The 24897-nt window shown below is 44.5% G+C and overlaps 1 protein-coding gene across 4 annotated transcripts in view; it reads right to left on the reverse strand.

Moving 5' to 3' along the window:
* The window catches only part of PRDM10 (PR/SET domain 10), a 72964-nt gene that overhangs the window by 44642 nt on the left and 3425 nt on the right, over positions 1 to 24897 (reverse strand). For all 4 annotated transcript variants that reach the window (XM_077304839.1, XM_077304837.1, XM_077304838.1 and 1 more), the window contains exons 2-4: positions 8503 to 8686; positions 7019 to 7183; positions 4912 to 4971 (exon numbers count right to left, since the gene is read on the reverse strand). In XM_077304839.1, the coding sequence (XP_077160954.1) occupies positions 4912 to 4971; positions 7019 to 7183; positions 8503 to 8595 (318 nt within the window). In that variant the 5' untranslated portion in view covers positions 8596 to 8686. The remainder of the gene's footprint in view (positions 1 to 4911; positions 4972 to 7018; positions 7184 to 8502; positions 8687 to 24897) is intronic.

A 24897-nucleotide genomic window follows, 5' to 3' on the forward strand; every position in this document is an offset into this window, starting at 1 on the left:
TCCACCCCTGACCACCCCCTCCTCCTTCCACTTTCCTGAGGCTTGGAGGCTGCAGATCCCTGCTGCGTGAGAGCTGCCCCTGCTGGTGACTTCCCTGCCCGGGGGCCTCCAGCCTGCAGCCTTTCCAGGTCCTGGGGGGAGGGAGAGCCCATCCATCCAGTTCTTCCACCCACAATCTAGCCAATTGTGTTCATGAATGCAACGGGCTTGGCCCCTAGTTTCAAATCATTCCAGAGTAAAGCTGGTTAAGGTCACCTAAATGTCATAGGACTCCCATTCTAGGTGTGCCTCTTAGCAGAGATATGTAGGATTGCACAGCATGCTTTCCTTCTACTACCTGGGATCCAAAACCAAGATTAAAAACAAAACATGAATGTATGAAGTTATCTTATCCTGTCAAACCACTGGTCAATCAGCATGAGTCTTCTTGTATACTTTGTGGGTCTTGGGCCAAGTTCTTTCATATTGGTCACCACCTGATTCTTCTTAAATGCTAGTACCAGGGATTGAAGCTGCAGGCAAAACAGATGCTCTACTGCTGAGCCCAGCCCAACCCTGGCTTATGGACCCTGCATTCATATATCACAGGTAACTGCAGTTAAATCAGACATCTGAATACAGCCTTAGTGCTTTTCCGCAAAAAATGTTTTCTTGCATTTTCGAAATCTTTCCTGGAAACGTCTGAGAACACCGAAAACTTCTAAATGCACAAACCTTTTCAACATTAACACAACAGGCATACGTTAGCAATAATTCCCATGCTTTTGCTTTCTTGTTTCTTCTTGTAAACCATCAATCATGGTTTCCAGCTTATTGTTTGAGTCTTCCAATTCTTCCCTTTGCCTTTGCAGTGTTTCAGGCAAAGCAGATTCAAATTCGAGGCAATCCTTCAAGACATTTGTCTCAATAAACTCTGCCTCACTGAAGTTTCCCATTTCTGCTCCATGAACATGCATCGGCTCCACATGCGTTCACAATCTTTGTAATTCTCTTTGCCATAATATATCTGATTTCTGTTGAAAATCCTCTCTTGCTCCACTCTACCTTTGTTTTAAAGGATGTGCTTGCATCCTTCTACAATACTCCCTCTTCTGTACTCATCATGGTGTAGTGCAGGGGTAGTCAAACTGCGGCCTTCCAGATGTCCATGGACTACAATTCCCATGAGCCCCTGCCAGCATTCGCTGGCAGGGGTTCCTGGGAATTGTAGTCCATGGACATCTGGAGGGCCGCAGTTTGACTACCCCTGGTGTAGTGGTTAAGAGCGGCAGCCTCTAATCTGGAGAACCGCATTTGATTCCCCACTCCTTCTCCACATGCGGGCAGCTGGGTGACCTCGGGCCACTCATGGTTCTCTCAGAGTTCTCTCAGCCTCACCTACCTCACAGGGTGTCTGCTGTGGGAAGAAGGGTAGGCGATTGTAAGCCGCTTTGAGACTCCTTTGGTAGTACAGAGCGGGGTACAAAATACCAACTCTTCTTTACAATGGTACTTGGTGCATATTTCCTTGACTTGGATGGCTAAGGCCACCCTAATCTCATCAGATCTCAGGAGCTAAACAGGATTATCCCTGCTTAGTGCTTGGATGGGAGACCACAATGGAAATCCAGGGTTTCTATACATAAGCGAGTAGTACTAAACCATTTCTACTTCTCTCTTGTCTTGAAAATCCTATGGGGAAACCATAAGTCAGCTGAAACTTGGTGCCACTTTCTGCAACACCTGTCTAATCTTCAAGCTCTTTCTCTTGGCCAAGACTCCATTGGAAGAACATAACTCTCTTGGCATGGGACTAGAATTCCTCCTCCTATCTGCAGCTGCCACATCTCCCCAAAAATGTTCCCTTTAGTCAGAGCAGCTTCCCAGAGGGCAGGGCAGGCTTTATGGGACACACAATTTCTTGTGTAGGAGGATCTTTCAAACAAAGCCACCCAATATTGTTTTTCCTGTGAATGTTTTTTTCTCCCCTCACATCTTTGTGTCAATCCGTTTATTACATGCTGTGGTATCAATGCTCAGATTTCAATCAAATACTGTTTTCTTTCCCTTTCATTGCCAGTACTTTCTGTGTTCCCCCTCTTTTTTAAAAGATCTACGAGCAGCCTTTTATGCTTTGTAATTACTTGCCAATTTCCTTCAGATCTTCCTTTCACTGAACGTATTCTATTCTGTTTCTAACCTGCTAGCCAACTGTATGTGTTTTTTTCCTTCAACATCAACAGTATTTTTTTTCCATGCCAAATTTCTGCTGTTTCACCTACCTTCTTAATTTCCATTTCCTCCTATACACCTGCCTACAGTTTAGTTAGCTGCTATCAATAATCATTGTTGTTCTAAACTGGCGACCTTAAACACGGTCTTCTTCTATGTGCCCTTCTCTCGTTTTCTTACTCTGCTTTTTCTTTCGATGAAGAATATTGCCTTCTTTACTTGTTTTAGAATTCTGCTCCCTACCAGCTTCTCTGCTGGTATATTTGTTTTTAATTCTTCCTTAAACTGTCAGTATTCTTACATTTCTCCCCTGCGCTCCGCCCCGCCCCGCCTCATCTCATTTATTTGTCAAAAGTTTTCACAAAATTTATGGCAATTGTGAAAGGTTTGCAGCAGTTTTTTCAAATGCATACACCTCTTAGAGCAACCAACAGCTTCCCGAACTTTGCCCCCCGTCCTTGGCTAAACTCTCTTGCCATCTGTCCCCTTTGCATGTCTTCTCTCTTTCTATCGACTGCATTCTTCTTGCTGCAAATGTTATGGTACCTGCATGCTCCAGTTTTCTCATAACATTATATGATTTCTTTCCCCCCCTCCAAAAAAATACAGACATTCCCTCTTTAGGAAACATTAACCAATGGTATTCTAACTGGGATTGGCCACAATTCCTGGGATTGGCCACATCGAATGCCTTCTTTGCTCAAGCTCAGCTCAACTGCCCAACCTACCCTTACCTCTGAAGCATACTGAGTGCTGCAATATTCAAGAGCTGTACTGCACACAGAATCATAGAATCATAGAGTTGGAAGGGGCCATACAGGCCATCTAGTCCAACCCCCTGCTCAACGCAGGATCAGACCTAAGCATCCTAAAGCATCCAAGAAAAGTGTGTATACAACCTTTGCTTGAAGACTGCCGGTGAAGACATGATTGAACAGCATATAGAGAATACCCTACAGGGAGCACAATTCCTCCCTGAGTACCTCCAGAAAAGGGGTTAGTCAGGACCCTTTCTCTCTTCTTTGTTATTATTATTATATTTATTTTTATTAATTATATTTGTATACCATCCTCCCCTGAGGCTCAGGGCGGATCACATGGAATGTAAACAGCACATGGAACTTGTACATCCTCCATGTATGTTTTGGCTCCTTACAAAGTAGCTTTACTTCTTAATAAAACTATTTTGTTATTTAAGCAACTGTTGCTCTGCTTCTCTTTGCATATTTAAATTCTGCCAACATGGAGGGTGAGCAGAATGTCCACTTTGTACATCTTCTGTTCATTGTAGCCCACTTCCCAGTGCTGTGCCTCCTGTCTGTGTCCACGGTCCTCCAAGAGCTGAAAGTCAAAGGAAGTGGAGGTACTTGGCATGAAGTCATGCTAAAAGGGGGGCGGGGGGGGAGAACGTGGCTGTCTGGTGGGCTTTTTATCTCTCTCTTGCCTAGCAGCATGTAAGTAGAAGAGGTTACCTGAGCTAGATTAGAGGTAAAATGCCAGCCAAGAAGCAGTCTGTCTTTCCTACTCCATATTTTCTTTATGTATACAATAAAGGTACTAAAACAAGTATCATGTGGCTGAAAGTTGCCCACAACTGCATTTTACACTGTGACTCAGGACAAAAAAGATCACAAGTCCTGCCAGCTTAATCGCCCAATTTTCAACAGAGATGAAATGAGAAATTAGTGGTTCTCAAATAGATTGTGTGTGTGGGGGGGGGGGGGGAGATGGGGATCTTCCAACCCTCACATCCCCAGGCCTCAATTTTATGCTATTCCTAGTCAATTTCACACTAGTAAGCACATGAAACAGAAAAAAATAGGTCTATACACATCAGACACAGCAGAGAGTAATTGGGATTTTTAGCTTTTACAGTTGCATTCCAAAGGAAAACGCAGACAACTTACGTCAGTACAAAGGAGGAAATACCATTGTATGTTGTGGAAATACTACCAAGATGAAGAATGTTTAAAACAATCATTTTGGGATGGGGAAGGGCATACAACAATAACCTTTCTGAACATCTCCCCAAAGAACAGAAAGTCGGAGTCCAGCAGCCTTTTAACAAAACTGACTATATGCTGCTCAAGGGATGTGTCATGCTCTAACTGGGCTTTTACTGGCCAGGATAACAGTCCTTCCTTAACTCAGGATTGTCTCTGATCACACACCTGCTGGAATCATTTTCTTTCCCCAGAAGATCAACAATGGCATATTAGAGCCATGACTGCATGCGCCGTGCACACCGAGGGCACTTTTATCCAGTCCCATCACAGTCTCTGATCAAACAGGGGTAGCAGGTTACAGTAAAGTTTCAAAAGCCTACAAACTCTACTTGGTTAGGGAACAACGGAACAAAAGAAAAGAGAATGCAGCCCGTGGAGGACAATAGTTCTTTTATATCATCTTCGGCTCGTTGAAAAAATGACCCATGGCCTGCGGTCTGAGCGAACCCTGTTATTCAAGTAAAACATGGAGTGTGGCCACTGAACCGAACTCAGAGAAAGCTAGATTTGAGTACAGAACCCATTCCCAGGGGGCTTTGACTCTGGAAAGCTCATGCCATGGAAATCTTGTTGGACCCGGAGGTGGCTACTGCACTCGAATCCAGCCCTTCTCCTGCCGACCAACATGGCCGCCCAGCTGAACCTTCCACAAAGAAATGCAAAATACAGATCGACAGAAACAGCCGGGCCTTACCTGCTGCGAAGTTGCATCCTGCTGAACGTAAGTCACTTGGGACGGATCTGTAAACAGAGTCTGAACAAAATGATAGTCGGAATTTAAAAACAAAATAAACAAACAACTCTCTGCGTGGTTTGCTTGTTCCTCACAGCGACAGAATAGCTTTGCTATGAGGGAAGTGATGAGGGACAACAGACCTGATTCTATTCCATAAGAATGTAACAAGAGCCCTGCTGGATCAGACCAATGGTCCATCTAGTATGGCATTCTGCTTCAAACAGTGGCAAACCACTATCCTGAACGGCAAATGAACAGTGACCAAGACCTCCTCCTGGCGCTAGCTTCTAACACCATTGCTCAGAGGTTTACTGCCCCTGGATGTGGAGGTTCCCTTAAGCTATCAGGGCTAATAGCCATCCCAAATAAGAGACCTTTGCTCTGACCCAACACTCTTGCACTCACAATGCTCATTACTTGGCTAACGCAATGAAATGTCTCACAAAACTAACCCCAATAAGATAGCTGTGTGTAGATTTAACAGATATGTTCTCATAGCCTTAACAACAACATTCTAAGGGGCTGTCTATAAAATACAGAGCAATGATTTTATGTGTGCCAGGTTTCCTAACATTTAGAATAGGTGTGCATCACATAGCATGAAGAAAACACACATGTAGCTTCCTAGGCTCTGTGGATTGATTCCCTTTCCATTACAGATAGAAAGCAAAGCCCTGCATAATCATTTAGACCAAGTAGAAAGAACCGCAGAAAGAATGCACTGTAATGTACAAAACATTAGAAGTAGGAATGGAATGGACAGAATAAGGCCCTAAAAGCTCTGCAGAAGGCTTACGATGACCCTGTAGGGTTTTCAAGGCAAGAGACACTCAGAAGTGGTTTGCCATGGCCTGCCTCTGTGCCATGACCCTGTTATTTCTTGGAGGTGTCCCATCCAAATACTAGCCAGGGCCAACCCTGCGGAGCTTCCCAGATGGGACGAGATCAAGCTAGCCTGGACTATCCAAGTACAGAAAGGATATTTCTAGTATAGTCTCATAAATAAAAAAATAAATAAATAAATAAATAAATAAATAAATAAATAAATAAAGAAAGAAAGAAAGAAAGAAAGAAAGAAAGAAAGAAAGAAAGAAAGAAAGAAAGAAAGAAAGAAAGAAAGAAAGAAAGAAGAAGAAGGCACAAGTAGGTCTGGAAATGTGGTTTTCAAATTGTGTTTCTTTATTAGGGGTTTTTCACTGAGATGAGCTGTAGAGCGTTCAGAGCTTCTCTGAAAGTCAACACATTCACCACTACTAATGCATAAATGCAGGGGAGTGTTTCTAGTGCACACTTTGTGTCCAGATGAGCCCAGATCTGTCTTGTATTGTAAATAAACTAACTACACGCCTTAGATCATGTTCCCAAATTCTTCCCCAACACACAAGGACTTAATGGGAAATGTTTAAAGGTGAATTGGAAGAGAAATCGAGGAGGGAATTGGTTATCAATTTCTCTGTACTGTTCATGTTCCTATATTTCTTGTGAACTGAGTCTCCAGGGAGAGCTGTATATAAATGTAACAAATAAATAAATAGTTCCCGGAAAACAGAAAGTTTGAAAACCACAGTTCTACATCAGCAGCCTTGACTACTTAAGGGTTAGCACAACTGCAATGTCTACAAGTGTGTGGGACCTAATTATCAGCAGTTACCTAAACTTCGTCTCAAACATGGACTTAGGAAAGAATTAATTAGGAAGCCCTTCCCTTTATATAATACAGCAATGGCCAGAATCCTCCACTGATTACCAATGGTGTCTTTTAAAGGACTGGGGAGTGGGGGGGAGAAGGGGTCAACTAAACTTAATTATTCCCTTTCCACAGAAGCAAAATGGACAGGGCTTCAATGCTCAATAGCCAACCAACAGCTTTTGATTACAACATCTGCACTCTCATTTAGGATGAAAAGTCCCAGCTCCCGCTTTTCCAATGGCACAATGATTAGGCACAGCTGAGAGCTATTAGACATTCACACAGCTTTGCAAGCAGCTTGCCCCAGTTCTGGACAACACAATTTGTCTCTCTGGCCAGGAGTTGGCAGGAACTGCACTTTGGGGGATCACTTGCCTGAGTGGCTTCCACAGGATGGATGTAAACCAGCGTGTGCTCTGAGGTATCCACTGAGGTGTAAGAGGTGCCGTCGGCCGTGTAGACCACCTGTTGAGGAGGACGGTCTTGGTCATCGCTGTACACGATCTGAGCCACCGTTCCACCTTCGGGGACAAAGTGTACCTGGGGTGGAGGGAAGAAAGGATAAAGGAACGGCTAGATGTTGGAGGATACGGAACAAATTTTATAAAAGCATCCATAAAAGTAGTCCTAATGCAGGGGTAGTCAACCTGTGGTCCTCCAGATTTCATGGACTACAATTCCCATGAGCCCCTGCCAGCAAATGCTGGCAGGGGCTCATGGGAATTGTAGTCTATGAACATCTGGAGGACCACAGGTTGACTACCCCTGTCCTAATGTACATGCAAAGCCTGTGTAAGAAAAAGCAAGGAAATAAGCAGATACCATCTTAGCAGAAAGCTGAGCACTGGAAATAAATCACCAACTGTCCAAGCAAAATCAGTTTGTGTGATTGGAGAATATTGTCTGTAACCACTGGTCATCAGAATGGGAGACAATTAACTAACTGCGTCCCAATATTCCCATTAGAGCAGTACTGAGATGTATTTATTTATGTTTAGATTTATATAAGCACCCCTCCTGGGTGATGGCTCAGGGCGGTTTACAACATAATAAATACATTAAAACATTAATCGTAATGAATAAAACAATGAACAATGAAAATTGTAGACAATTATAAGACCAAAAAAAGCCTAGGACTCAGCATAATCAGCTTGCCGATGTTGTAGCTCTTCAGATTTATTTATTTATTCTGGGGGAGGGGGGCTCTTCCAAGGTTTATAGGAGAAAGCCAATAGGTGTTATACTATTGCCATTCCATCTTGTTGCCTGTGAAACAACAAGTATCAGCAAAAGTGATATCACAGAGAGATTCCAATAGGTAGAATGTTCCCAGCTTTGTGGGTAAAGACAACTGTGCCTGTTGAATTTTGTGGTCCCCCCTTGGTGGTCCCCCCTCCTAATACTGACCCTGTTTAGCTTAGCTCCTGAGATCTGACAAGACTGGACTATATCATAGCATTCCACATCCCTCTAAGTTTACAGTACTGACTTATGTTCAAGTAGGTTTCAGTTTGGTGTAGTGGTTAGGAGTGCGGACTTCTAATCTGTAATATCAGTAATATCAGGGCTCTCTCCGCCTCACCCACCCCACAGGGTGTCTGTTGTGGGGAGAGGAAAGGGAAGGTGACTGTAAGCCACATTGAGACTCCTTCAGGTAGAGGAAAGCGGCATGTAAGAACCAACTCTTCTTCTTCTATATCATAACCCTCCCCCCTGAAATGGCTAAGTTCAGTTTCTGGCCTGGCCATTGTCAAATCCCACACAAGCAACCTTAAAACACGTTCTAGTGCGGGCAAGCTCTGTTCATACATGAAGCCTGCAAACACCAGCAGATAGAGAACTCATGAGCCACTAGTCACCTGAGCACTGTTCTGCTCCTGCCCAGCTGATTCAGACCACACCTGTGCAGATTCTTCTTTCAAGTCCATGTCATCCCTGCCGTGGGCCTCCATGGTGTGAAAATTATATTACTGGGACCCAGCTTAGTGGAATACAGTCATCCATCTGCTACGTCGCTAGACAAGGGAATCTTCTGTACCATGGCTGCAGAGAAAGGCAGAAGAAAAAAGGGGAAAGACAAGAAGTCAAAGAGCAGAATATACCGACTTTGGTGAGTGAATAAAGGGAGCTGAAAGATTTACAACTTAATGTGAGACAATCAAGGGAAATAGAAATCTAGTTCTCAGGATTCGGGACCATTTGAGCATAGAGTTATACACAACAAGGCTCCGTTTCGACTGAGTTCTAGGTAGCACTGTATACAGTCTATGTCCTGGCAAAGAGGGAGGGCCATATAAGAAACTGTAAACATCAAAGGCAGTGGGCAGGCCCTCCCCCCACACACACACACAATATTTCGGGGGCAAGTTATGAATTCACTTATTTGGCTGTAAAGGCCAAATCAAAAGCTAAAACACTTATTCATCTACTCTTGTAGCCCTGGGAACTACCAGCATGATACGAAATTAATGCAAGTGATGCTACAGAGAGACATTGCAAAACCAAGGTGCCCCAGTGACCTCTGTGGAAGTTTCCCTGTAGCAACTGGAAAATGACTGGCAGCATCTTTTAAGATCATGTGATAACAATACGGGGATGGATCAAACCATCATGTTAGTCAGAAAACAAAGCTCTTTGATGCTGCTTCTGAAAACGTTTCATTCTTAACATCTGCGGCATTCAGTATACCGCTGAGACCATACGTACAGAACAGGGGCAAAACCAAATGAAAGCTCTTCTCTGCTTCTTGCTGCTCCCCCCTGAAAAAAGCCTTTATGTATTGTGAATAAATAACCTTATCTCCTCCCACCCCCACCCCCGTTTTGTAAATTCACAAATCAAAGTGACCTCCCATCAAATGCAAAAAATTGATTTCTATGGAAACTCAACACAACATGCTCACTTTTATCCTGGCCAGGAGGGGGTGCTACAGAGCAAGAAAGTCTACTGCTGCTTGCTTGCGGGCCAGTCAGGATGGGGAACCACCAATCCCAACTAAAGTACTCGGCTCTGTCATACACCGTCGTGTTTGCCGGATTATCCTAACGTATTCTCAAACCACAAGGCTTTGAAAGCACCCATGCAGGCTGCTTCCAATGCAGCATTTCACATCCATGCTACAACGTCTGGATGGCCCACTTCAACAGAAGCATCCCATAGATACACGCTCATTAGATGGCTATTAAAAACTAAGGATCTCCACGCCCTTTTCATTTACACCACATCTGGGCCTGCCCTTCAGGAAGGATCCAGACCCCCAACTGACTTGTTTTATTTTTCTAGTTCAACATTTAACCCTCCTCTCTAATCAGAGCTTCCCCTCCCCCCCATCCCACATGCCCTGTCCCTCCGGGCAGCTGAAATGCTGAGCCCGAATTTAAAATGAAGCTTAGGCTCCAATTTACGTAAGCCCAGGAATCTTGACAAATTGCTTCCACGGACAGCTTTATTTGCCCCTTGCGATTTTAACGGGAGCGTCTCAATCTGCCACTGGGAACCTCAGAAGTGTAATTTACAGCTCCAGTGATTGGTTAAGACAGTCATTCAGCACCTTTCCAGTCCTCCCGTCTCCAGCAACATTATTAAATCACAGACTTAGGAATTAGAGCAAGGGCTGAGGCCATTTGATTTTCGGCAAGTCCAATTAACTTTATTTTATACTGACTGGCTGCCTGAGCTGATCTAATAGCACAACCTTGGCCAAGGCACAAGGAAGAGAGCGAGCCAAAAGCTCCTCAGACTCTTTCACCCACTTGAATGTTAAATCCAAATTATTATTTTTTTTTGAGATATGATTTATGCCCACGTAATGGCATTTGGTTTGTAAATTATGGAGAGGAAATTCTTAAAAGGGGAGAGGACTTTGCCTGCTATTCAGCTTGCAAGCCTTTAGCAGTCCTGCAGGCTTGGAGCGGGATCATTATTCTACAGGTCTTTCACAGAAGGCTCAAATCAATAATGCAGGAAAGGCGAAGCATAATGCCCCTCCGTGGAACAGCAGAAAAATCAACAGTACGTCAGTGTCTGAAAACAACATAAGCCTCCGATTTTGTTATGTTATTGTGCCATATATAATGTTACGGATGCCTGAAGACACCCCCCCCCCCTTCCCATACCTCTGGCTCAGCGAATCATCTCAGCTTGCCAATCTAATTATTTCACTCGTTTTAAAATTAGCGGATGCTTAAGAAAGAGGACACTGTATGCCAGGAAGCTCAAGGAACCTGAAATGTTAGTTAATAGGAGACATCTATTACGGTTTACGGCTCTCGAGTTCTCTGGCAAGGAATTATGGAGACTCCCCTCAAAATAATGAACATCTGGCAAATCCACAGGCTCCACAAGAAACCCGCGGTTATCAATTGCGGTGTGTCGAGCTGTATTGTTACAAGAGGAAAGAACGTTAAAACAAAACAAAACCCTCGTTGATGATTCCGGTGGCCAGCCTGTAGCTGTGACAAGACCTTCTGTACATTCTTTTGAGATTTTCCCCCCCTCTTTACCTTGATTCTTTGGTCAGCTGCCCACAAGCTGCTTTTGAAATCTCACTGAGTTTCAAAAGCCATTTTCTTAACTGACCAGGAAGTTGAGAAACAGCTCCTTTGGGCATATGGAACTTGTTCTGTGGGCTGGTGTGTGCTTGTGTGTTTATTGCACCGTATCACAGAGAAGGGTGGAAACATTGAGCCCCAAGGGTTACTTCAGGGGAAGGCCTTGGCCTCTGTGTCCTGTGGTTTCCAGGGAAGCTGGCTGCCCACTGCGTGAGATGGGACGTTGGACTAGATGGACCACTGGTCTGATCCAGCGGGGCTCTTCTTAGGAAGAAAAATCAAAGAGCATGTTACAGTCTGTAGCAGTGGCTAGCAATGGCAACAGCTACAATTTTGTTATGTGCTTGAGTTGAGAAACACAGAACATGGTTACCTCAGTGACTTCTGTCTGGCATGTTATACTGAATGAACCTGTAAGGTACCTGGTGGTGGTGGGGGGGTGTCGCAGTCTTGAACTGGGATTTCAGTCAGCAAGGTCACGCCCGGTTTGTTCTCACGCTAGTCTGCCAGCTCTGAGCTCCAATGCACCGTAGCGCTACTGCTACGGATGGATGGAGGGCAACACCAAGACCCAGCAGGGTCCCATCATGTCCTACAAAGCTGCTGACTATAGCCTGGATCTTGACTGAGCACCCTGCCATTCATGCTCAAATGGCGTTGCCTGCTGAACCGCTTGACAAGCCACCCACTTGCCTTCAGTCCTGGCAGCATCTGAACCAGGCTTTACTGGGGAAACCGCAGCTGCATCGAGGGCTTTCTATTGCACTCTGGCTTTGCACGAGTCACTGATATCCGGAATTTTGTTTCAGGCACCAAAACAGAATTCAGAATCCGTCATCTTAAGAGCATTTGCTTGGTTTTTTAAAAAAAATCATGTGCAGGGCGGGCCTTTCCATATTGAAGACAAGTTTGAAAACCAACCAGCACCTAGGGAAAAGCTCAGGCAACCAGCACCTAGGGAAAAGCTCAGTTGTTCTCAGGCGCAGAGAGACCAAATTCCTTGCCTAACATCTCGTAGTTGAGATCTCTAATGGGAGATGTTGGGGATTGAACCGGTGATCTTCTGCCTGCAAAACGGGTGCTCCACCAGCAAACCCATGAGCAACTGCATTCAAGCTGGCTTAATTTGCACACTCTTTTTGTGGTCGCTACATCAATTTTCTCTGGATCACCAGCACAGTATCTTTTCCCACCATGTAAATAAATAATTGTCCATGAGCACCATTTGCCTCACAGGCAAGAACCAGAAAGTGGCTTATTTTGAGCTAGATTGGAGTCCAGCAGCATCTCAGAGACCAAAAAGGTGTTGGGGTACAAACTTTCCAGAGTCAGGCGCCCGTAGTCTCTTGCACCTGACAACAGGACATTTGATTCATGGAGGCTTAAACCCCGAAATCTTGGTTTCTAAGGTGCTGCTGGACTCAAATCTCTCTTCTTCTGCAGACCAATGCAGCTGAAACTGGCTTGCGTTGGTCATTTGAGATAGAGGGGAGGACAAAGAAACAGAACTTATCTCATGACATCTACAAGAGCCCTCAAATTACCCTAGAATACGGTGGGATATTCACACACTTTTCAGAAATGTTTAGATTTCTAGTCTCTGTCTCTTCTATCAGCCAGCAGTCGCAGCGGGGCGAAATATCTGTGCTCGCTCCACATTGCCCCTGTCTAGATCACTTCTGCTTCTTTTCATTCAGCAGGCAGGCAGCTTGACAGCCACCGCTGCAAAACGCAGGAACGTCGACTGCAGTATGTCAGGGGCGGCTTGTGTTGTGTCAGGAGAGGAACACATGGGGCTTGTTGCAGTGTGAGAGGCATGTCGTTCCACCAGCCAATCCCTTGCATGCTTGCGTCTTCCCCGAGGCTAGCAACTTACGGCAAGGGAGCGAGCGTGGGTGTAAAGGGAACAGAGAACTAAGTCAGCACAAAGAGACGCGATGCCATTAGAGCCGTTGGGGGAGAAAAAGAAAAGCGAGAGATATGCATATAAATGCATCATGATATCCTTCCAAAGTGGGCAAGACACACAATGCTGGCAGAGGCAATGCAAATTATATACTAGGCTAGAAGTCCCACACATTCCCCTTGTATTGAGCTAATCTGCTTGTAAATGCCAAGTAATGCTTACCCATGTACCTTCTTTGACAACATCTCTTTCTTTGGAAAATTAGGTTTCCCACCCTTCAGTGAGCTCAGAGGAAAACCCTGTGAAGGAGGCTAGGCTAAGAAATAACAACTTTACCTAAGCCCACCATATAAGCTTCGTAACTCACGGGAGGGAAACCAGGATCCAAACATTCATTTCCCCAAATCTAAATTCTACATTCTACCCACCCACTGCATTCTACTAAGTAGAGGACCTGATAGTAGAGGACACTTTGGCCATGGATTCTTGTCTGTATGATGGGTGGGGTATAGGTTTGCCTACCTCCAGGTGGGGGCTGCAGTTCTCCTGGAATTACAACTGATCTCTCTAAACTCCGCTCTGCGGGTATGAATTTACTGGTTGTCCCGGGTCCACGGGATGTGCGCCTGACCTCGACCCGGGCCAGGGCCTTTTCAGTCCTGGCCCCAACCTGGTGGAACGAGCTCCCAGAAGAGCTAAGGGCCCTGCGGGATCTACCAGCTTTCCGCAGGGCCTGTAAGACGGAGCTCTTCCGCCAGGCATATGGTTGAGGCCAGGGCAGCTCTCCCACTAATCCATCAGAGGATCCCCTCCAATATTGAGATCTCTAACACCGAGATCATGGTTAGATCTATTGTATTGGTGCCACCCTCTTCTGAACATTATTCTCTCCACCAGGCTGAACTAAGATCAGAATTGTGACCACCGCCGCTATATGTTATGTGATATGTTATAGGTAACTTTTAATTGGGGTTTTTATGGGGATTTTATTGTGTTTTAACTATTTATGTTGTAAACCGCCCTGAGACCTATTGGGAGAAGGGCGGTCTAAAATTAAATAATAATAATAATAAACTACATAAATCACATTTTTAAAAAATTTATAGCATTTATTTCACTTCTCCAGGGGGAAAAAAAAACTTTGGGAAATAGACTGCATGGTATTATACTCTACCAAGGTCCCGTCCCTAAATACCACTCTCCTGGGCACCCTTCTCAAATCTCCAGTAATTTCCGAACCCAGAGTCGGCAATCCTACTGGTAGGGAAGTGAGGTCTGTGTATAAAGAAAGGGTAATCAACAGTTGACGGAGTAAGGCATGTGTAGTGTTTTGAGACAGAAATACTGTCATATATACATTATCATTACATACTACTACTGAAATTACTATTAAAGGCAGGATGTTGTAATGTGAGAACATGAAAAATGTCACTCATTATATTTTCACACTATGCTTCTTGCTTAACTTGATTTGAGGATTTATTTACCTCAAAGACAGATTCAGGTGGGTAGGTGTGTTGGTCTGAAGCAGCAGAACAGAGTTTTTGTCCAGAGGCTCCTTTCTGACCAATGAAGTTCTGTTCAAGGGATAAGCTTTCATAGGCATATACACTGCTTCAGATACAGGCTAGAATGGCAGATTGCTGAGTTACAAGTTATTATAACACTCAGGACAATGGAGCCCACCAAAGTAACAGCAATATCAGTGTCTTATCTCACTACATGTGAGAGCCAGTTTGGTATAGTGGTTAGGAGTGCTGATTTCTAATCTGGCAAGATGGGTTTGATTCCCCACTCCTCCACATGCAGCCATCTGGGTGACCTTGGGCTCCCCACAGTCCTGATAAAGCTGTTCTGACCAAGCAGTAATATCAGGGCTCTAACCAACTCTTCTTCTTCTTCTAATGTCATTCTCTCACTGGTTTGTAAACCATTTTATTATGCTGTAATATGCTAATCTGCTGCTATTTACCAAGAGCCTTAATCCAATTTTAGCTCTCATTGGCCCTTCCTGGCAACATTCTTCTCACCTGCTCCCTATAATTATAGTTGGTTCAATGCATGCGCATGAAAGCTTATCTGTCTGTAGCCATAATAATGCTCGGTTGGTGTGCAGACAACCCACTCAGTAAAACCTGCCCGAATGCAGTTTGGGCACAAGCTTCTGGCTCTTGACACAGCTTCCTTAAACTAAGCTCAGGAATCTTGATTTACTCCTGGCTTTAGCTCATCCAGACCACCATTGCTCTGGCCTGCTGTGATGACGTGCCTTTGGATGGTTCCAGCCCTGATACAACCGGATGATCAATCGTGTTTATCTTGTGCCGCAAACCCAAGAAACCAGCAGCATTTTCACAAATTACTGTAAACTTTAAATTAAGTCGCCATCTCTGGTGCTGACTGGGGGTGAGGGAGGGAGGAGAAGCTGCCATTCCTTCGGGGGGACTGTCGAAGCAATGAACGAAATAACCTTGGGAATTGGTAATGCTTTTGGAGCACTCCTCTGGATCACAATGAAGCCACGTATTTCTCTCCTTTTTGATGCAGGAAGCGAAGTCTGCACTTCAGAAGCATGCTGTCTGCTCCAGAGATGGATGAACCTTGACCACGGGCAGGGAAAAGACCATTTGTTCCGGAGCAGACTCAGAGAAGATAAATGCACCAGGCAGTTGCTTTTCCAAAGCACCCACTAGGCAATAAGCTGTCGTTACTATGAGTCAGAGATCGTCTTCACCAGCTTTCTATTTTGAGGAATTTTGTTTGAAAATAAATCTGGCCAGACATATATTGAACTTAAGAATGAAAAATGGGTCTCCCATTGTATCGCTACACCAAGTAGCAATTACATGGAAAAACCATTTCTCTTCTAAGGATAAGTTCACCACTAAAAAATAAAGTCCTTTTCATGAGTGTGACATTAAACCTAATCTCTGCAGGAATTAGGAAGCCTAATCCTCGGGTGGGGCAGAAGCCTAGTTGATCCAGTTTTAAATAATTCTTGGTAATTCTGCATAATATGAGCCTCTTGTGGCGCAGAGTGGTAAGGCAGCCGGCATGCTGTCTGAAAGCTCTGCCCATGAGGCTGGGAGTTCGATCCCAGCAGCCGGCTCAAGGTTGACTCAGTCTTCCATCCTTCCGAGGTCAGTAAAATGAGTACCCAGCCTACTGGGTAATGACTGGGGAAGGCACTGGCAAACCACCCCGTACTGAGTCTGCCATGAAAACGCTAGAGGGCGTCACCCCAAGGGTCAGACATGACCTGGTGCTTGCACAGAGAAAACCTTTAAATCTGCAATCTCAACAGTGTAGATATTGATATTGGGAAAATAACAATTCAGTCATGGAAAAAAGGCTAGGGAAGGGGTTCTCGTCTTTCATAACATTCAGACTAATTTTCAATGTATTTGTGATCAGCATGCTTGCCGTCTGTCCTCTGCACAGCAGCATATACAATAAAATGCGGTATGGAAGCACATTATTGTTAATATATATGCATTAAGCATATGACACGTTGCCTGTGTTGGCAGAAAAATTAACACAGCAACAGTAAGTAAGCAGATTAAAGTGTCAATAAAGTTTTATTTAAGAACTAACCTACTTGAAAGTAAAGAGGAGAGACAGAGATAGGGTCCTTCGTACATCTCTAGCTGAGAAGAGAGTGTCAAATTGAATACCAGACATTGTCCTTTTCCAACAGCCTAAGCAGTCGCCTCCAGCACATGATTAGACAATGTTCCCCCAGTGTTTACAAACATGCATAGCTTCTTCACATCTCGGGAGTGTTTATTATTCTAGATACCGATGTAAATGCAGAAAATGCGCTTGCTGTGAAAAGTGTGAAAAGGTCCTTAAGTGCATTCAGTCATAATGCTTTGGCTTCTGTCAGTAAAAGACAGGCTCCTTTCCGTGGCTGTTTTGGCCTCTGAAGGCAAACTCATCCAACCAGGCTCACCAGCACCCCGGGGTAACAAGCTACCACACAGGCCTGGCTGTTCACCCCCTAAAAAACATCAGGCTAGTATGTCAGACAATGCCCTGGGATACCCAGGCTCAAATCCCTGCTCTACTATGGACAATCAGTGGATGCAACGTGGATAATGGGAGAGGCGGGATATATATGCAAACTAAAGGTAAAGGTATCCCCTGTGCAAGCAAAGGGTCATGTCTGACCCTTGGGGTGGCGCCCTCCAGCGTTTTCATGGCAGACTCAATACGGGGTGGTTTGCCAGTGCCTTCCCCAGTCATTACCGTTTACCCCCCAGCAAGCTGGGAATGATAGTGATTTCAGTTACAGTATTTGCTGGCATATAAGACTACTTTCCCACCCTGAAAAACATGACTCCAAGTGGGGGAGGTCGTCCTATACTCCGGGTGCACTTCAGTTGGGATAGACATAGCTGCCCATAGTGGCCCATAGTACTGTAATGTAACAAACTCTATATTTTGCGTGGAAATGTTGGGGGGTCGTCTTATACGCCCAGTCGTCTTATACGCCGGCAAATACGGTATTTCTTTCTGCCACATCTCCTTTTTTGTTTCTGTGATTAGTTGGATCTGTGTTATGTTTTTATGTTTGTGGGTTTTAATGGGGGCCTGTTGTCAGGCGCAGGAATGGGCAGCCATCCTCGCTCCCCCTCTCCATCTCTTATGGGAAAGAATTACTCTCCTCATCGTATCAGCATTCTGAAGGACACACCAGTTCACTCCAAGGTACGCGAGGACAGCTTGCGTGCTCCCGGCAGCACCTGTACCAACTGCTATTAACGTAATGCCCTTGCTGCTGAGACCTGGCAACTGTCCTTCGCCACAAGCCAGATGCAGCGGCAGCAAGAGGGGAGGTCTGTGAAGAATTAGGCTCCGGGTCCTCACGAGGCTTTCCCTTGTGCCGAAAAGTAGCACCGCCGACAAATGCCTGCAAAAAGCTGCATCCCACACTTAGCTTAATTATCACAGGAGGGAGGTTGGTGCATTTCCTGAGAGCGTTTGGCAAGAAAATGCTCTCACAGCACCCTTCACGCTGGAAAGTGCTCTAGGTTTATAACTTCATTGACTGCTGGGTCACGACGGTTACCTCTTCTCCGTGTTCCCATTTATCAAGTAACACTTATGGCTGAAAGGAGCGCGGCCGCTTGTGGCTTTGGGCTGGGTTGTAGTAATCAGGCAATGTATAGCCACACAATTTATGTATCGTTTCCAGGACAGAAATAGAAACGGGCTGCGTGGTTGAAACAAGGGAGGCATTTGCGGCCATAGGAAATGGCTGCAAGTGGCCCAGCAATGCCAATTTATCAAGGAAATTTCATTCAGTGAATGCAAAAGACACACAGAAACAATCGAACTAGAGGGCTTAACTAACACGTTTGTCTTTTGAACCTGACCAGGCGTACTTTTCATTATTGGGTTAACAATAGTGGCAATTTCATTGTTACGGACAGCAGGATGTTGTAGAGAGAAGGCTCTTATATAAATGAAAAGAAATCTTTCTCCCCCCAAATACTCAAACTCGAGAGCATCCAATTAAGCTGATGGGCAGTAGGCTCAGAACGGACAAAAGGAAAGAGTACTTTACCCAGGAAGTTATTAAAATGTGGGGTTCACTGCCGTGATGGCCGCAAGGAATACGCAGCTTTAAAAGGGGATCGGATAGATTCATGCAGGATGTCTATCAATGGCTACTACCCATAGTGGTTATGGGGAACCCTCCACATGTAGAGGAAGGCCTTGGATGCTATGCCCTGTAGTTTATTTATTTATTCTATTTTATTTATTTATTTAGATTTTTATACTGCCCTTCCCTACGGCTCTGGGCAGTTTACATAAAACATTTTGAAACATTTACATAGAACACTCTCAAAATCAATATAACAATATAACAATAACATACCAATTAGAACAGTATTTTAACAATAACTTTGACACTCCCTCAGTAGGTTCGGTCCCTCAGTCTGGGGGGGATGGAGCTTGGAGGGGGACCTTGTTGGGGTACAGTGCCATACAGTCTACTTTCCAAGGTAGTTTTCTGCAAGGGAAGTGTTCTCCATAACCCAGAGACCAGTTGTCATTCCAAGAGATTTCCAGCCACTACCTGACCAGAGGAACTGGTTGGCCACTGTGTGAGACAGGATGCTGGACTAGATGGACCACTGTTCTGATCCACTTTTCTTATGTTCTTATTGCAGAGCCAACCCCAGGCTGCAGGGATGTGTTGAACCTTCCCCATAGAACCCAGGGCATGCAATCAGTTGTGTGCCGAATACAGCTCTTTATTCTTTCACACAGCAATGAATGACAGCTATTCACTTTCATGGGAATACATAAATACACGTAGACAACATCGGAATGGAAGTGAAACAAGGATCAAGGGTCTCTCCTGCCTGACAGGCCCCCTCTCAGCTATGTTCCAAATGACAGACTATTTACAGAGAGTCTTGGTGCCGTGACCAAGAAGGCTCTTTCCTGGTTTGCCATCACCCCGACCTCAGAAGATGGGGACAAACAGACCAGAGTCCCCAAATATGACCATCATGGTCAGGCAGCCTCATAAGTGATGCATATGCTGGAAAGGGCTCCTGGGAATTGTAGACCATGGTCACCTGGAGAGCCACAATTTGGCCACCCCTTAGATATGTTGATCCCAAACCATAGGGTTTTGCTGGTCAAGACCAGCCCCTTGAATTGGGTCACAGAAACAAACTGGAAACCAGTGTAGATGAACCAAGACTGGAGTGATATGGGCCCTACGATCCACTGCAGTCAGGATCCCGGCTGCAGTGTTCTGTACCAACTAAAGTTTCCGTATGCTTTTCAAGGGCAACTTCAAACAGAGCACGCTGCGGTAATCTAATCTAGATGTAAACAGGGCCAGGTGAACCAGGCCACCTCCCCTCTCGATTACCCGTTATCACAAGGCAAATGATCCAAACAGTCAGCCTGGCACGATTCTCTCAACAACAGCAACACACAAAGAGGGAAGCCTGTTCCTGAAGCTTGGTAACACTCAGGTTCCTGACAAACATTTATATAACATTATGTACCATATTGTATACGAAAAACCCTTTGAATCCGCAGTGAATAAGCGGTACGTTTTCCCGCTGTTCCTCTCTGTAGAAACGTGACTTGCTACCCCTCCTCCCTGCCAATCGCAGGGTCTCATTAACTTTCAAATAAATTCATGATTGTGACCTGGCGTTAGGACACCTAGAACTGGCAACAAAGAGAACTATTACTTTTCAAGAACTGGACTCCTTCAACAATCCCAGAATTACACTTGCTAGGTAATTTCTTCTCACATGGTTGCCCCCCCCACACACACACAAACACACACGCAACAATTTGGTACATAAAGCCTCGGTTTTCATTTTCTCGCCAACAATCTTTCCCTTCAGCGCTTATGCAGCACACAAAACTGGCAAGCGGCTCTATTGTTGCTCACCGCGGATAAAAATAAATAAATGCTGCTCTTGAAAAAGCTTTACTCCGCAGCTGCCTTCGCAGGTTCATTACAATTTGCTTTGCACAGCTGGCGGCAACGGCAGGTGGCCAGAAACGCATTAGAAAGGTGCCTGGCGACCATGGCGCAAGTTAATATGAAGGAAATCATATAGGGCTCTTATTTTGCACGCATCCACCCGACAGCCAGCAGGTTAACACTATTTAATATTAAAAAAAACGTACACTGCTGCTACAGACACCTCACTGCCCTATCTGCCTTATGCAAATGACAGATATTTCTGTCTCACTCACAGACGCGGCTCTGGCAAATCAGTGCTCAAGCCCAGACGAAATGATCACACCTCCATCACAACATCTAAAAAAGGGTGTTACGCCAGCAATGTCGGCTCTGGTGTACAGCTATTTAGGATCAAATTTCATAATCACTGACATCCAAAGGGTTAAGTTCCTCTGATAGCATCCTATTACCTGCAAAGTGTCCCTACCCCACCCCTTTTATACATGGCTATGTGTATTCTGTTTGTAAATGCGTAGAAAAGCATCACTACATACAGAATCCGTCAGTCCTAGAAAGCCAGCTTAGTGTAGTAGAGAGAGCCAGCTTCGTGTAGTGGCAGAGAGCCAGCTTGGCGTAGTGGTTATGAGCGGCAGCTTCTAATCTGGCGAGCTGAGTTTGATTCCCGACTCCTCAACGTGTAGCTAGCTGGGTGACCTTGGGCTTGTCACAGCCCTGTTAGAGTTGTTCTGACCAAGCAGTAACATCATGGTTTTCTCAGCCTCACCTACTTCGCAGAGTGTCTGTTGTGGGGGAGGAAAGGGAAGGTGATTGTAAGCCTCTTTGAGACTCCTTTTAGTAGAGAAAAGCGGTGTATAAGAACCAACTCTTCAAAACCTTGAACCTGATCCGGGCAGCAACCAGTCATCAGTACAGTTGCTTCAGCACAGGCTTTGGAGGGAGATGCTAATCGTCCCTGAACTGTATAGTAGAACTATGCCTTCTCATAAGGTAAGAAAATCCATCTACCTCTGGCCTTACAGGTCTCCTATAGTCTTTCATACAGCCTCATGGCTTTCCTTAGTCATGTTCAAAACTCTTGAAAATCTAAAATCTTGAAAGCAGAAATAATGCATTCATTATTTCTCTTTTCAAATGGACAATACATCCTGGTTACAACACACGGCTTTTCTCGACCCAGAATTTTGAGGCAATGGCCTTCCTTGGCAAAAAAACACACAAGCGTTTTGCTTCTTCCAGATATATTTGTTTACAAACTCATTTCATTCCCATGAACGAGGTGGATGGCATTAGCAACAGCCTTTGCCACTACCATCAGTGAAAAACAGATACTAGTTTTTAGCCAGTGAAACGTATAATGCTAATGTATAATGCTAATGCGTCTTCAGAATACAGCGGGGAATGTCTAAATAGCATAATTTCATCTGTGGCAAGTTGGGATGAGTTTCCCCCATCGAGATCATTGTGTTAAAAGCATTCAACATATCTCCAAAAGAAAGCAGGCCTGATAATGGCTTTATTTCCATAAAACAAAATATCCAGTATTAAGATGACACAGATAAATTGTGTGTTCACCATACACAGGTTAATCCTCAGTGGAAGCTGGAAATTAAAGTGAGATACCAAGATCAATGTATTTTTCTTTTTCGGCTCAAGAGACTTAAAACAAAGGACATAATGGGGTACTTAATGTGGAGAGATGTCACGGGTCATCTCTTGCCTGCTGAGTTCCCTTGTAAGGTAAAGGTATCCCCTGTGCAAACACCCTTGGGGTGACGCCCTCTAGCGTTTTCATGGCAGACTCAATACGGGGTGGTTTGCCAGTGCCTTCCCCAGTCATTACTGTTTGCCCCCCAGCAAGCTGGGTACTCATTTTACCGACCTCGGATGGAAGGCTGAGTCAAGCTTGAGCCGGCTGCTGGGATCAAACTCCCAGCCTCATGGGCAGAACTTCAGACAGCATGTCGGCTGTCTTACCACTCTGCGCCACAAGAGGCTCTGAATTCCCTTGTAAAGGTATTTAATATGCAGGCAAAAAGCAGCACATCACCAATAGTAAGGTGTTTCAAGTTAGACTAGGACTTGGTGGGTACAGTCACCGGCGTATGGAGGTGGGAACCCAGTTCTGAGATGAAAATTATACCTGCAGCATGCTAATTATGTAGCCCTACATAAACCATAATTAAGAAAAAATGACTAAATTGACAGAGTTCCTTAACTTAGATTACTAAACTGGAAGGCCTCATTAGCCATGATGTCCTATGGACAAGGATTGGGTCATTCTACTCCAGCATCAATAAGCTACCCAGTCGGGAACTGGCAATCAAGTTCAGCGTAACAGCAGAAACATCTAGCAAAATAACATTAGGACCAGATTTGCTTGGATGCAATTGCATCTTTCACTGAGAACATGATTGCAGTGTAATTGGGCCTAATTACATCAGCCACTGTTACTCTGCCTGCCTTTATGACAGTCGCCCCATCCCTCACTTGCAAATGTGTCAAACACCTGTATGGCAGGACTAACCACAACTTCTGGATACCACCTGTCCGATTCCTCGGCTCATGTGCTTTCATAACCGCTCTGCTCCAGTTTATAGAAAAGGTTTGTAGCGCATCGGAGGCTGTGAAAGGCACGAATGCTAACAAGCTGATAACTAATTATTGGGATTTTAGAATGCAATGGTTCTTTTTATCAATTCCATCTCGTTAATGACTTGAATGCCCCAGTTTCTGCAGTGCCAGAGTGGCCGCCTGGTTGCTGTTGGGGAGCACGGTTGCCATGGCAACCTTTCATCACAGATGATGTGATCATGTGGCCAAAAGAACCAACCTGTTTAGTACCAACATGTTTCTGTTTAGAAGAAAAATGATAAAATGTTTTTTTTTTTGTTAAAACACACAAGGGGCAATGGTTCTCTTTACATCAATTACTAGATCAACATTCTGGGGTCTCACTATTTCAGGTTAAGCCACTTTTAGTGCCTCACCCACCCAAGATCAAGGATCAGTTGACATGCCACATGATTGGAAGATGCAAGGACTCTCATGTTACTCTCAGGTTGAATCATCTTATGCCATAACATGCAACCAGTCAATGTATTTCTACCTGTGAAATTAAACCAGTTCTTTTACTTTTACACAAATCTTTTTAACCAGTTTAACTGTTTAATGGAAATAAGGATTATTCCACTAACGTATGATGGCAGTACATTTTTCCTTTTCATTCTGGGCACATCAGGAAGCCAGCATGCAACTTGCATATCCCCTTCCTTGATTGTTTCCAAACAGAGAAAATGTGTACCTCCAAGTGCATACATGACAGCAAATGTAGTCCGGGATACATTCCAGAGAAGCCAGAACATGTACCAGTTTTCTAGCACTTGTTGCCATTCACACATTAGTTTATCTTCCCACATTGTCTGCACTTATCTTTAATCATATGATTGCCATGTGACACGATCCTAAGCCATACCCGTTCCTGTTCCTAAGCTATATAAACTTGGCTGTGTGATATATAGCACACAGCATGCAGATTTCTACACAATGAATACTGTCATGATGTGAGAGTCAAGGTTCATGACTTCATGAGATTAACATTTATGTATTCTTATCAGTACAAGAGCCTCTTGTGGCACAGAGTGGTAATGCAGCAGACATGCAGTCTGAAGCTCTGCCCATGAGGTTGGGAGTTCAATCCCAGCAGCCGGCTCAAGCTTGACTCAGCCTTCCATCCTTCCAAGGTTGGTAAAATGAGTACCCAGCTTGCTGGGGAGTAAACGGTAATGACTGGGGAAGGCACTGGCAAACCACCCTTTATTGAGTCTGCCATGAAAACGCTAGAGGGTGTCACCCCAAGGGTCAGACATGACCCGGTACTTGCACAGATACCTTTACCTTTACCTTATTCTTATCAAGCTTTGAAGAATGTGGGCTCATGTCCAATATTTTTCGTATACATGCTTTTAAGGGAAACACAGGTAATAGGCACTGCCTTTTGAAGAAGCGGAATAACTCTTCCAAGGATTTGAGAGAAAGAACTATGCTACATCTATATCAACAATCTTTTAGCACTGTCAAGACAGATAAAATTTTATTTCAGCCTCAGCTTACATGAACTAGCATTCAATCTTTCAGATGTAATGAGCAGATTTTCACTATGGTGCTACATTACAGGGGCAGATGAGAAAACAATGTGATCAAGGAGTCATGAAAAATGCAGGAAGTACAAGACGAGATATAATTATGTAAAAATCAAACCTAATTGAGAGAAATAGAGAGATGATTTAGAAGGTAACACCTCAGCTGAATTGAGGGTGTTCCTGATTAC

The sequence above is a fragment of the Paroedura picta genome, chromosome 12 (assembly GCF_049243985.1).
Source record: "Paroedura picta isolate Pp20150507F chromosome 12, Ppicta_v3.0, whole genome shotgun sequence".
Classification (NCBI taxonomy): domain Eukaryota; kingdom Metazoa; phylum Chordata; class Lepidosauria; order Squamata; family Gekkonidae; genus Paroedura; species Paroedura picta.